This window comes from Embiotoca jacksoni, unplaced genomic scaffold (assembly GCF_022577435.1).
Source record: "Embiotoca jacksoni isolate LCO1_2020_lvr unplaced genomic scaffold, fEmbJac1.0.p SCAF_16, whole genome shotgun sequence".
In the NCBI taxonomy this organism is placed as follows: domain Eukaryota; kingdom Metazoa; phylum Chordata; class Actinopteri; family Embiotocidae; genus Embiotoca; species Embiotoca jacksoni.
In genome coordinates, this window is record NW_027185296.1 from 5,231,940 (window position 1) to 5,244,415 (window position 12,476).

General features: G+C 41.8%; 1 protein-coding gene across 6 annotated transcripts in view; it reads right to left on the reverse strand.

Moving 5' to 3' along the window:
* Positions 1 to 12,476, reverse strand: part of LOC138198793 (cytosolic carboxypeptidase 6-like) — a 289,794-nt gene that overhangs the window by 88,614 nt on the left and 188,704 nt on the right. For all 6 annotated transcript variants that reach the window (XM_069150427.1, XM_069150426.1, XM_069150425.1 and 3 more), the window contains one exon: positions 2,771 to 2,810. In XM_069150427.1, the coding sequence (XP_069006528.1) occupies positions 2,771 to 2,810 (40 nt within the window). The remainder of the gene's footprint in view (positions 1 to 2,770; positions 2,811 to 12,476) is intronic.

Sequence of the window (12,476 nt, forward strand, 5' to 3'; positions counted from 1 at the left end):
CACATTGCAACCAGGCGCCGGTAAAAACAGGAAATGAGAAAGGACAGTAGTTGCATATACATTGATTGATTGATTGATTGATTGATGAACTAAATATTTGAATGACTATTCAAATATTCTAAAATCGTTACCCATCCCTAGACAGTATGGAAGTCTTAAAAAACATTAGGATCTATTGACATTATGTGTCAATTTGTTGCCTCAATAATGTTTCCAAGCAGCTTCCACTTTGAGTATCAGCGCTATGACAGCTTAACAAGTGCTGTACTCGCCCAAACAGGACTGAACTGTAGATATGTGAGTGAATAAGAGCACTGTGAGTCACCAATATCTACTTAACATGCAAAGTCCTACTGAACCATAGCCAAGCATAAAGGGCAGTGCCAGAGAGAGCATAAAAATATCTCTACAGAGAGCACGGGTTTTGGGAAATTCGGGAAACATTTTGAACCTCGAAGATGGTGATCAACCAAGATGACGGTCTTTGTCAGACAGGTGTCCATAAATCTACTGACCAGTCTGAAAATGTCCAGGGTTCCTACAAAGTGAGTGGGAGTCTCCTCTGAACTAAACCACCCTGCTGATACCTTCCCCCGTTGGCGGGGTGATGGTGAAGGCAACAACATGCGACAAGTGTCTTCATCAGATCAAGGCACTGCACTCTGAAAACATAATCTACAGTTCACATGAACTCCAACTGAACTGAAGATCCCTTTCAAGAGGACACTGACCTAATGCCAAAATGTTAACACAACAAGAGACTTCACCAGAAGTCTTTCAGGGGAATGACTAAAGCCTGGACAAAACACTGCTGAAAAAGCATAACAGACAGGAAGCACTCAATTCACCAGTATTTAGTATTAAAATATGACATCACTGAGGTAAATCATAAACCATCCACCAAAAAAATAAATCCTCGTCATCTTTTTAGAACTGTCGCTAGAGGTGTCCAGCACTGCATTAATCAAATTTGCTTTAGATGTGATATATCACAACTCTCAGTCAGATAAGATGCAGTTGACAATGACGCACAGAATTATTTGATAGTCTAATATTCCACCCTTTTCTTGTCTCACTTGGCCATTGAGGGTCTCTCTCTAAAGTCTCCTCGTCCTTCACCGTCCTTCTCTCCCTCTGGTTGCCCTCTGTCAAACAGTGAAGGCCGGGGGTGAGTCTTGCCTCTGCCCGGGGCCCGAGGAACAGCTGCAACGTAAACCTGCTAAATTAACCAGGTCTCCGTGAGCCTCACATATGCATTATTCTAATCAAAGCATATTAGATCATCCAGATACTTTAGACATATGGGTCTCTGTATCCTCCTCGCCGTCACCATCTGTTTCTCCTCGCCCGTTTTTTCACATTTTCTCCACGCTCTCCATTTGAGTGGATCCCTCGCTCACACAGATGCCTCTCTAAGAGACTGGCAGAGGTTTCTAACTGTGCGACTACTTTGTGACATGTTTCCGCAGCCACTCAAACTGGGAGTGCCATATGCGTGCCTGACTACATGTTAGGAGTTTGAGCTGCATATGGGATACAATTCAAACGACTCCGCACAATTTGCACGCACATCATACCTCTTGTGTGGCGAATGAAAATGAGATGAGATTCATCAATTAACCGTATCAATCTGTTCTTATCCTGGGCGGTCAAATACTGCTGTTCTGTCAAAGCCTGCTGGTGTCATAGAGATACACACAAGGTGTTTTAAGTTGAGGCCCCAAAACTACTTGATCAGGTTTTGGGAAAATAAGTACGTTACTTAGATTATTAACGTTATATAGATAATTTAAGTTACATTACAGAAGTTACAGAAGTTTATATACTTGTGTGACCTAAAATAAATCCACATTTACTTTTGCTCTTTCATGAACTCAAACACCTGTCTCTTAGGAGAGACCTCCTCCTCCCACCTCTTCCCTATGCAGACTTTCGCACTCTTTTTATTCATCTGACTCCCCTCTTTGAAATGGGAAGTCACGGCACAGACGACAGAGGCCACCTCGTCTCTTTGTGAGGCCACCAGCTTTGACAAAACAGCCGTATATGATGAGCACAAAGCATTTCAGTTCACACGTACTCTAACAATGTATGAAGTTATTATTCAGTCATGTGTCCAAATAACACACATTGCGATCAGGTTTTGCACGCAAGAACAATAACATGAAACTTAACAGTTTCCAATAAGTCGAGCATATGTTGTATAAGACCTGCCCTAAAACACACAGACACACACAGCAGGATGTAAAGTATGCGTATGTAATAAACACTTGCCTGACCTTATGACTCCTCTGACTACACCTCAATTCATGACGTCCATATAATCCGATTATAAAAGCTTCAAAGCCACAGTTGTTTGACATTCAATACATCACATCCTAAGACAGCATCCCTTTACACATGATAAAATAACTGACCAGGGGCCATCAAATCAGCAGTGGTTCAGCTGCAGAGTTTCTGACAGCGCAAGCACAGTTTTCCCCGTTTTCTCTACTGCCCAACTGAGCAGTTATGTGAAAGCAGAATCCAGAAAACAGCATGTTCTCCCTTTTAACATGTTGAAAAATAGGAGGGAAATCCTCCTTATTGGCACGTTTGTGTCAAATCAATATCAAAGCAAATTAGAAAACAGACAAAATGTATACTGATACTGTGCTCTCCATGGGGGCATCATGGGATATTTTTATTTCAGTGGCGCGGTGGCGCTGCAGTGGATGGACTGTGGTTGACGTGAGTGAAGTGAAGTCTCAGTACAATCTGAGTGACTTACCAGAGTTGGTGATGGTTAACAGGTCGAGCTGTCTTTGTTGCTGGGAGATAAAGAGAGAAGAACGAAAGTCAGATGAATGTTATTTAAATAATCATCAATCACATCATCAGCTCTCATACGAGGGTTAATGCACAACAGGACCAGTCTCTGAACTTTTTGATCCACCGTGATTTATAAACGACTCTTACAGAGAGTCTGTTGATGCATCTCATATTAGTCTTGTTGACATAGTTTGCTATTAGAGCTCGTATTTTATCTTTCACTGTTGCTTAATGGTGAGAGTTTGTGTGTGTAAGTGTGACCTTGCGGGTTTTGATGGAGTGTGTTCCAAAGAGTGTGCAATTTTACACTTGATGTCTCCAGCAGCTGAGGAGGAGTCTGGAGGAGGAGCTAGCCGGCTACCCCTCTCTTTAACCTGCTGCCTTTCCACACATCCGTACACACACACACACACACACACACACACACACAATCACAGACACACATATACTTGACTGTTGAGCGCTGCAGTAATCAACACCTCAGCCCTGCTCTACCAGTCCCTCAGGAAAGAAGATCTTCACATCCTAGGATAGGATGAAGGGTCTATGTGTATATGTGTGTGTGTGAGACACTGTATGGCTAGGTCACAGCCAAAGCAAGCTTTTAGGACCAGACATCATTAATATTCAAGCACCATACTAACCAGTAGCTAAGAGGGATAAGCAAAGAGACTCTCAACATACTTGGAGTCCTTCTCTCCTCAAATACAGCAGTGCCTGGAGTGGAGCTCTGTGATAGGCTACTAAACACTTGTTTTAGTATTTAGCATATGCTCTTCCTCAGAGTGACTTATGATATACAGCATGAGTGGAAAGGGGTCCACTGAGTGCAGCGATGGCATCAGTTTTAACATGTGTTTGCAAGCACTGCAGTGAGGATGCAAAGTTAAGAGTAACAGAACTCTAACATGTTTTAATGTAATTCAAAAACAGTCTTGTAAGAGATGCATTTTTGGTGAAGATAGAGACAAGTATGTCTTTTAAGCTCATGTGAGGGTTTTGTATGTGTCGTCCACTAAATTTCATTAATAGTCAAAGAGTGATAAACATTTCCATAAATGTCCATGTCGGACTTGAGAGAGACTATATTTATATTAAAAAGAACGTTCTTAATGAGTGAATGAGAGCGTGAATGGTCTTTGTTTCCGTCTGTCTCTATGTGGCCCTGTGATAGGCTGGCGACCTGTCCAGGTTGTACCCTGCCTTCGCCCAATGTGAGCTGGGATAGGCTCCAGCCCCCCCCCCAACCCCCTCCCCCCATGACCCTGTTCAGGATAAAGCGGGTATAGATAATGGATGGATGGATGGTTCTTAACCCAGGCAGCAGAGGCTAAGGACCAGGTTATGTTTAAAAAAAAAAAGAAAAAAGAAAGAGATAGTTTGTACAATATGGTGTCTGACCTCAGTGTAAATCAAAAGTGTTTATAGCTGTTCCAGACGGCTGCACTTGAAGGTGAAGTGAAAAGCTGAATGGTATTGAGATAGGCGAAACACATTATAACACAATGTGGAAATGGAGAGAGAGTGTTGTCAAAGACGTCGTGGAAAGTTTAAGATTTCAGTCAAGAACTGAACAGAGTGAAAGATGCTACTGTGTGCATTGAGGAGGGAAAGTCATCCCACCATAGTGGAATCAGAAATGGAAAAAAATACAATCAATGCTAAAATGCAATAATGTGTACGACTGAAGACTGGGCTTTACAAGTAGGTTTGATAACTTATATAGTCCGGAGTACAATGTGATTCTTACCCCACTCATATATAGTACGGTATATATCTTTACACATAACCTACAATCCATGTACGTTAAAGGGATGGATGCTGGGAACAGTGACTATATATGCAGCAGAGGTCACTGTAACAACATGAGTCACAGACAAGGTGAGATTAGAGACTCCACCACTACACACGCGCGCGCGCACGCGCACACACACACACACACACACACACACACACACACACACACACACACACACACACACACACACACACACACACACACACACAGGTTTGTATGACTATCTTTGTGAGGACATTCATTGCCATTCATTGCCATTCCCTGGCCCTGTACCCTAACCTTAATCATCACAACTAAGTGGCGAACCCTAACACAAACCTAATTCTAACCTTAGACCCTAAAACGAAGTCCTCCAACAAATAGATTTTCCAAGTTGTGAGGACCAACCTAAATGTCCTCACAATGCAGAAGTGTCCTCACAACAATGGTTTAGAACCAAAATTGGTCCATGTTATAATGGAGACACATACAGCTTCCAATCCCCCTCCACCTTCAACACACGTCCACACAGTGCTGTTACTCCCACCTGCAGTGACCGACGACTCTCCACAGTCAGTCAGATATGGAGCAGTCGCAGGAATCAGTACCAACAGAGAAGCATTTGCACTTGTAATTCTTCTCTCTGCTGCTGTACAGCGACATAATTGAATAACTAGTCCAGATCACAACCTTTACTACACGAGAAAATACAATACTATTTATGTTCTTTTATAGCAGAAACACCATACTGATATGCCTTATCAAAGATTTCTCCTTTTTTATTTTAACTTGATTTTGGAACTTAAGTACTGCTCCCACTGCAATAATGAATATTATTACTACATTGGCCTTACTTGGCCTAAATGTCTCCGATTAAGGATACTGTATGCTATAATAAAATAACAGCAAACAATAGAAACAAATGCAGATCTGTCTTATCCAAACCTTCTGTTTTATCAGACAGTTTGATTCAATTATCACTTGGATCGTGTAACACCTTCAACTCGCTCTACAGATATCTGCAAGTGAAACTAAGACAGACTGACCACCATTTGAGTGTCTTTGAAAAATGATTTGTAATTGAAGATTATGGGACAACTGTGGACGTGCAGAATGCAAAGAATACACACATGTGCACATGACATGTCAAGGAACTTTAAAATCTAATGACACCTAAAAAAATGTTGAAAGTCATCAAAATACATTTTTATCCCCTCTCTCACACAGAGATCCACAAAGCATTAGTCACACACTCCGTAACCAGCAGATGAAAAGTGTGAGTGCCGTTCAGCCTGTCAGTACTTATACACAGATAATGAATCTGTGATGAGGAATTACAACACACTACCACTGCTTTCTCTTCCTGCTGCTTTTGTTGGTCCTCAACATGGATAAGGTGCTTAGTGTTTCCAAGGAGGGAGACACACACACACACACACACACACACACACACACACACACACACACACACACACACACACACACACACACACACACACACAGAAAGCAAGGGGAGGATCTGACACAGACAGAATTACATTAGCAAAAGCATTTTAGGGCAGAAAATAGGATTGAATTAATCTTTATCAAACATAGCCAAGAGCTGAGGGATCACACCCTGGTTGAAGCCAGCGCAGCCTCACTGCCCTCTCACTGACATGATGAAAAACATTCACTGCAACAGATTCAACCAAAGACAGTCAATGGGCCTCATTCACCAACTGTTCTTAAAAGTGAATTTCTTCTTCTACTCCACTTATGCAGTTTTTAACGATGATTCTGGCATTCACCAATATTTTCTTCCTTGGGATTTTTTTCTTAGTCAAGAACAAAATCTACGTACACTCAAGAGCACACTTAAGTGCATTTGAGTGATGACACGTTTGTGCCAGATAATAGTTTAATGTGTTTTCTTCAAATTAACAGTTGTATAATATTATAATATTTAATCTACAGTGATATTTCTATATAATTTTAATAATTATTTCCAATACTTTACAAAGTAATGTAATGGTTTTGAATAAACACTGCACTAACACTCGAACAACTGGTCAGCTGGTCTTGCTGTCCATGTTTGACAGCAGTGAACTGCTCATCTTAAAATGTATTTGACTTTTATAGTGTGATACTTTATAAAATACAATTAATCTTAAGAAAGAAACACATCACAAAATGTTTTAAAACATTTCAGTATATTTTTACATTCATACTGTTTTATTAATCTCTTGAAGTGTTTTTGGGATTGTAACAGTGTTGAGGCTGTCTGTGTCAGTGTTTGGATGTCCAGGACCATCTGAGACCAGACGTGGGGCAGGTGAACAGGATCTGGGTGCAGGTCTGGAGGTGCTGCTGCAGGTGGGTTTAGTCAGCGAGCTGCTGGTTATTTTTACATAATTGGTTTTGCACCGTTCTCCTGATACGGCATTCACTGAACAAGCAATCCCATCACATCATTTTGTTTTTTTGAAATTTTACATCCAGTTCTACGCTACGCTTCCAGTACTAATAGCTATGCTATTAAATATGACGCTGCTTTTTCTGTTCACCTTCTGTAACACCTGCGCTTCAGAAGTACTGTAGCTGGTCTTCCTCTTGGAGTCCGCTGATCCACCGTTTTTCGGCATTATTTACGTTTCTCTCAACTTTTCTCTTCTCCCCCACTTTCTGTGACTCCGTGTGCACACGGCACTGCAGTGTCATGCGCTTTTATGGGCATTGGCAGTGCGTTTACCGAATATTAATAGTGAGGCCCAATGTCTGTAACTGACTCTGACTGATTTCAACTTTATTTACTTTGTGTGCTCAGAACCAGGTGGGAGAGATTCATTGACCGTGGAAATAAAATCAGGATCACAATCTTTTGGTTTGTGAATGCCACAAAATGATAATTTTAATCAGATTTATAACTTCAACAGTTTAACAGGTACTAATTAGACTGACCTGAAACAGGGGGCTACACCTGAAGAGAAATCCAACAAACATAAAATCATTATTTATAAAAGCCCGTCTGCCTCAAATCCACAGATGTTTGCCACAGGTGAGTGCAGACTGGACTTGCCAGTTAAAGTGTTATTAGGTCAGAAAACAAGGAAGCAGTTGGGAGCCAGAGGTGATGGCCGCTCCAGCTGTCACTATTGCCCGGCCAGCCACTGTGGGCTCTGGGGCTCTGCGGCCAGCAGCGCAGTAAACAACACAGATACAGACCGAGGGACTGCACTCACAAATTGACTTGAAATAGCTACAGTGTTATATGAGAAGATAATTAACTTTTATTTTTCTAAGCTTGTAAATTGAGCAGAACGCCTGGATTAGTGATGCTATTCTTAGATGTTTTATGAGCACACGGCTTGATATTGTTCGATCTTTACCTCTGGAAGTGGAAAGATGCAATATTGCAAAGACTTCAAACCAATGGAAAATTGACATTCTGACTAAAAGACAAACCGCTCAGCTTCTCTATATCTCTATGTCTTTATCAGAATCTCTTGTTATTAGTTTCTATTAGCCTCTCTTGAATATTACTAGAAATATATTTATTTTATTTGATAAATAGTCTTCTAATATGAGTCCGACAACTGCCACCCCGCTAAAGAAATCTATAATGTTCTAATCAGTATAAATAAGGTCATTAACAGAACCAATCAGGAGGCCACATAGCAGACTGTGCCACCATCCTAATCTGGGGAGGAGGGGGAGGAGGAGGAGGAGGAGGAGGAAGCAGTCAAATGGAATGACAGCAGTGGAAAAACCATTATTGTACTAAACCCCTCCTTTATGACTAAATTAAATATTCATGCAGAATCTACCCAAAACCCATTTGCCAACATTTCCTCCAGAATTTACTTTTCATATTTGCAGATTGTTATCACACAGAAGAGAGAGGCAGAGGAAGGAGAAGGCCAGAAGAAGGCAGCGGAAGAGTCTGGGAGAGGAGGGAGGAGGAACTAAAATCCCAGCCATCATTTTGTGGCTCATTTCAAATTAATTTAAAGTCAATATGGCTAAATTACACCGCCACAGCCACCATCCAATTACTTTCACAGTTTTCAGTTATTTAAGACAGAATTAGATGTAGTTGTGGGATGGAAATACTATGAGAGTTGACCTTCGTCATCGGGAAAAATATTATGTGTGGGAAAGTTTTTTTTTTTTTTTAGAAACGTTGTTATTATTATGGTGGTGATGATGATTATTTTTACTTGCAATAGTTAATATGTTTGGTCACTTTGAGACAGAAACCAGTTGTAAACATTATGACAAGTACCTTTGGTGTTTATACCAACAATTGCCTATTTGCTGCAACATCATCATTAATTGTGAATTCTGTTTCTCGCCAGCTGTTTAATATTCACTCCCTTTTAGCTTTGTTTTTCTTCATCAAAAATACAGAACGTTGTGCTTTTAACAAAGGTGAGAATTAACCAAAACAGTAAAATAAATTCCATCCATCTATTATCTACACCTGCTATCCTGAACAGGGTCCATCACAGGTTCAACACAGAAAGACAATCAATCACTCACGTTCAAATTCAGGTCACTTAGGCCAATTTAGAATCACCAATTAATCTAACATTCATGTCTTTGGATGGCGGGAGGAAGCCGGCGCATCTTAGAAAACCCACGGAGGCACAGGGAAAACATGCAAACTCCACACAGAAAGGCCCCAGTTGTGGTTCGGACCCAGGTGACAGTGAGGTGAAAGTGTTAACCACTAGAATGGCTCCGCCAGCAGAAGGCTCACAGCTTCTGTTTTCTTCATTGTGTTCATAGTCTGGATACATCGCTTGTATTAGCGTTCACTCAGCTACTCTAAAGGGCAGACCAATCAGAGAGCAGTATCGGTGGTCCAGTGCGTTTCTCCCACACCTTCTTCACTGTGATTGGACATCTGGGTAAAAAGTGACATGACGAGCGCAGTGTTTTACTCAAAGTTGAACTTTTTCAAACACACACAAACATCCCCCCTATCATATATCCAGGGTCACGATGAGGGTCGATGTTAGAGAATATCTGACAACAGCTTGGCTAATATTCTGTCTTGCACTAGTCCTCCTCTCATTGGATCTCTCTGCTCTCTCTACCTCATCTGGCAAAACTGCCCAATCACCTCATCTGAGTTACTGAGTCCCCCTCTACCTCCCCCCACCCTCCACATACACACACAGCGCCTGGACTGATCTGTAGCCCTCTGGAGGTAAAAGGGGACGCTGCTGTATTCGCCTGTCTGTGTGTCTCACTGCATCTTACTCATCGTCCCTTGGTAACAAAGAGGGGAGGTGAGGTAAGAATGAGCTAATGGTATGAGCATTTTAGGTTATGTTTGGGTGTGGCTGTCTGGCCCATTAAAATCAAGTAGATCATAATGTCCGACGAGGACAGGTCTTGAGGACATAAAGCTTCCTCAAAATGCAACATGTTGTGGTTCAGGACCCACACATTGTCAGATGAATACAATAATACCTTAATATATATTTAAAAAAAAACAAAAAAACAACACAACAATTATAACCAGACAAATATAAATTTGTTGGAAGAAAAATATCAGACATTCTAACACGGCAGTAGAAGAAAAGTCAGTATTATTTTATTTATAAAATGGCTGCTTGCCAGTAGAAAATGTGATCATGTCTCCACTTGCTTGACAGTGTCAGGTAGTATGTGCTGTGGCACCAAGAAGAGGAGAGCGAGGACGGGAGCAGAGGGGATGGAGAGCAGCTCTTTGTTGCGTGACCAGGAGCCCTAGGTTAAAAATACAACAAACCAAATAAAAGATTTATTCCTTCTGAGAGCGGAGAGCAGCTTCTTTCCAAGCGGAAGGAGAGGACAGCCGCGGCCACCTGCACACAGTCCTTCCTGCTGCTGCCGTTACTGCACTGCCTCTAACACCGCGGACCACAGTAATCTGATAACATGCACAACAGCTGGAATGTACGCATAATATGTGCTGACACATGCAAGCATTCAGTCAAACACATACATACTGTATTGTACGGTCATATACTGTGGTCATACAGACGTATGGACATCTACCTTTTCTCATAGCAGTTATAACATGATTCAATTCCATCTCGGTTATTAAATATTCATGAAGACCAATTAAAAGACCAGCTAAGCTGGCTGTGAGGACCCTTTCCGCCATCTTTCTGTCACAGGCAGTCTGTCAGGTCGGCCTGTTTTTTGATCAAGGAGCACACGGGTCTGGGCTGTATGACCATGGTGGCACACACTTATCTCTTTTCAAAATTCAAACTGTCAGTTTAAAGGCAATAACTTGATTCAGTTGGCTAATACTCGTTCCGTCAGCCAGATGGTAACAAAATGTCCCCTTAAGACCGTATTTTAAGGCTAAGGTGGCCTTGGGTGTGACATCAGGTGTTATCCATGTTTAACTGTCAGTGTGCAAGTTTGACAAGGGCATTACTACCCGGACAGCCAACTGGAGACTTAATCTCTTCGTCTTTATTTAGAAAAGCTCTGGACAAGACGTTGAGGTGTTTTATCAAAGAAAAGACAACAAAAGGTGAATCCAGTGCCTGTATAAGGTCTTCCTGTGCAGCGACAAACACTGACGAGTTCATGCTCTGTACGACAAATGGAGAGGACACTATCGGTAAGTCTTTACACACTACAACACAGTGATTTTTCATAAAATTATAAACAATCATATTCACCACAATGGTGTGGTGGTTTAAAAGTTGTTTTCGTTACACCAGATCTTGAGGTGCTGCCATATGATGAGGCTTCATGTTGGGAAATATGAAGAACTACAGAAAAAAAAAGAGCTGAGAAGTAAGATCAAGTAGACCGAGCTGATACCAGGAAGAGCAAGGACTACAACAGGAGGTGAGGTCCCAGCAGAATAAACAGGATGTGGTTCGGATGGGCACAAAAAGCATGTCTGGATATAAGGAATCCAAGAAATGTAAACTGGGCCAATGTGCTGACTTTGTTCTTCAGCAGATGTGACTTTGGCTTCATTACTCAGGTTCACATCAGCTCAAGTCTCTTACCTCATGGCAGTCCAATCCCTGGACCCACTGCAAACAAACTGATAAGAAGGATCAGCTGTGTGGTATTCCCAGACAAACAAAATGTAAAAAAGAGGAGGTGGACCACCAACTTGTGTCCCAAACAGATGAATTCATCAAAAACAGACTCCATTATGAGGCTACAGGATGGCAATTGTTCAGCACAAGAGTTCCTCAGGGAACTTCGTCTCATTTTGTCTGCTACTCATCACAACTCAGAAATCTGTCAGAGGACTTGTTGGCTGCTCGTACCTCTCCGAGGAGTCAGGATTTCCCTGGGCCAAGTCCAAACCGCTCCTCACCTCAGCCTGGTGGTGATGAGCTGAAAGCGCTGTTACCCGATCTCAAATGGCTTAAGTACACAGTTGATGAATGACAGATTGCTTGAGGTGTTCTGAAACCAAATACTCTCATGAAATACCTTATGACCAGATTAAGTGGGCTGTTTCCAGACACAACCATTTCTCCACCATGAGTTTTGAAAGAGGCCAGTTAACAAATTTTGTTGGTTGATAATCAAAATCAGCACCTGAGTTATACATATTTTGAGAGCAGTGGTTCGGGTGCATCAGTGATATTTTACCTGAGCAGAGAGCACACATCAAAGTTTGTGACAAATTATTGGGGAACAGAAAGAAGGGAACCAAATCTGCCGGGTAGGGAACATGGTGAGCTGCAATTGTGTTGTTGTGGGCGAGAAACTTGTTTTCAATGAACTGTGAGAGGGTGCCACGGTGCCGCAACTCAGGTCATTTGCACTGAATGTTTTCCCTCAAACGCCTCACAACGTCACAGTAGAACTCGGTGTTGACAGTCTGACCCCGTGAATGTCAAAGAAAACCCACTTTGTTGCGCGCCTG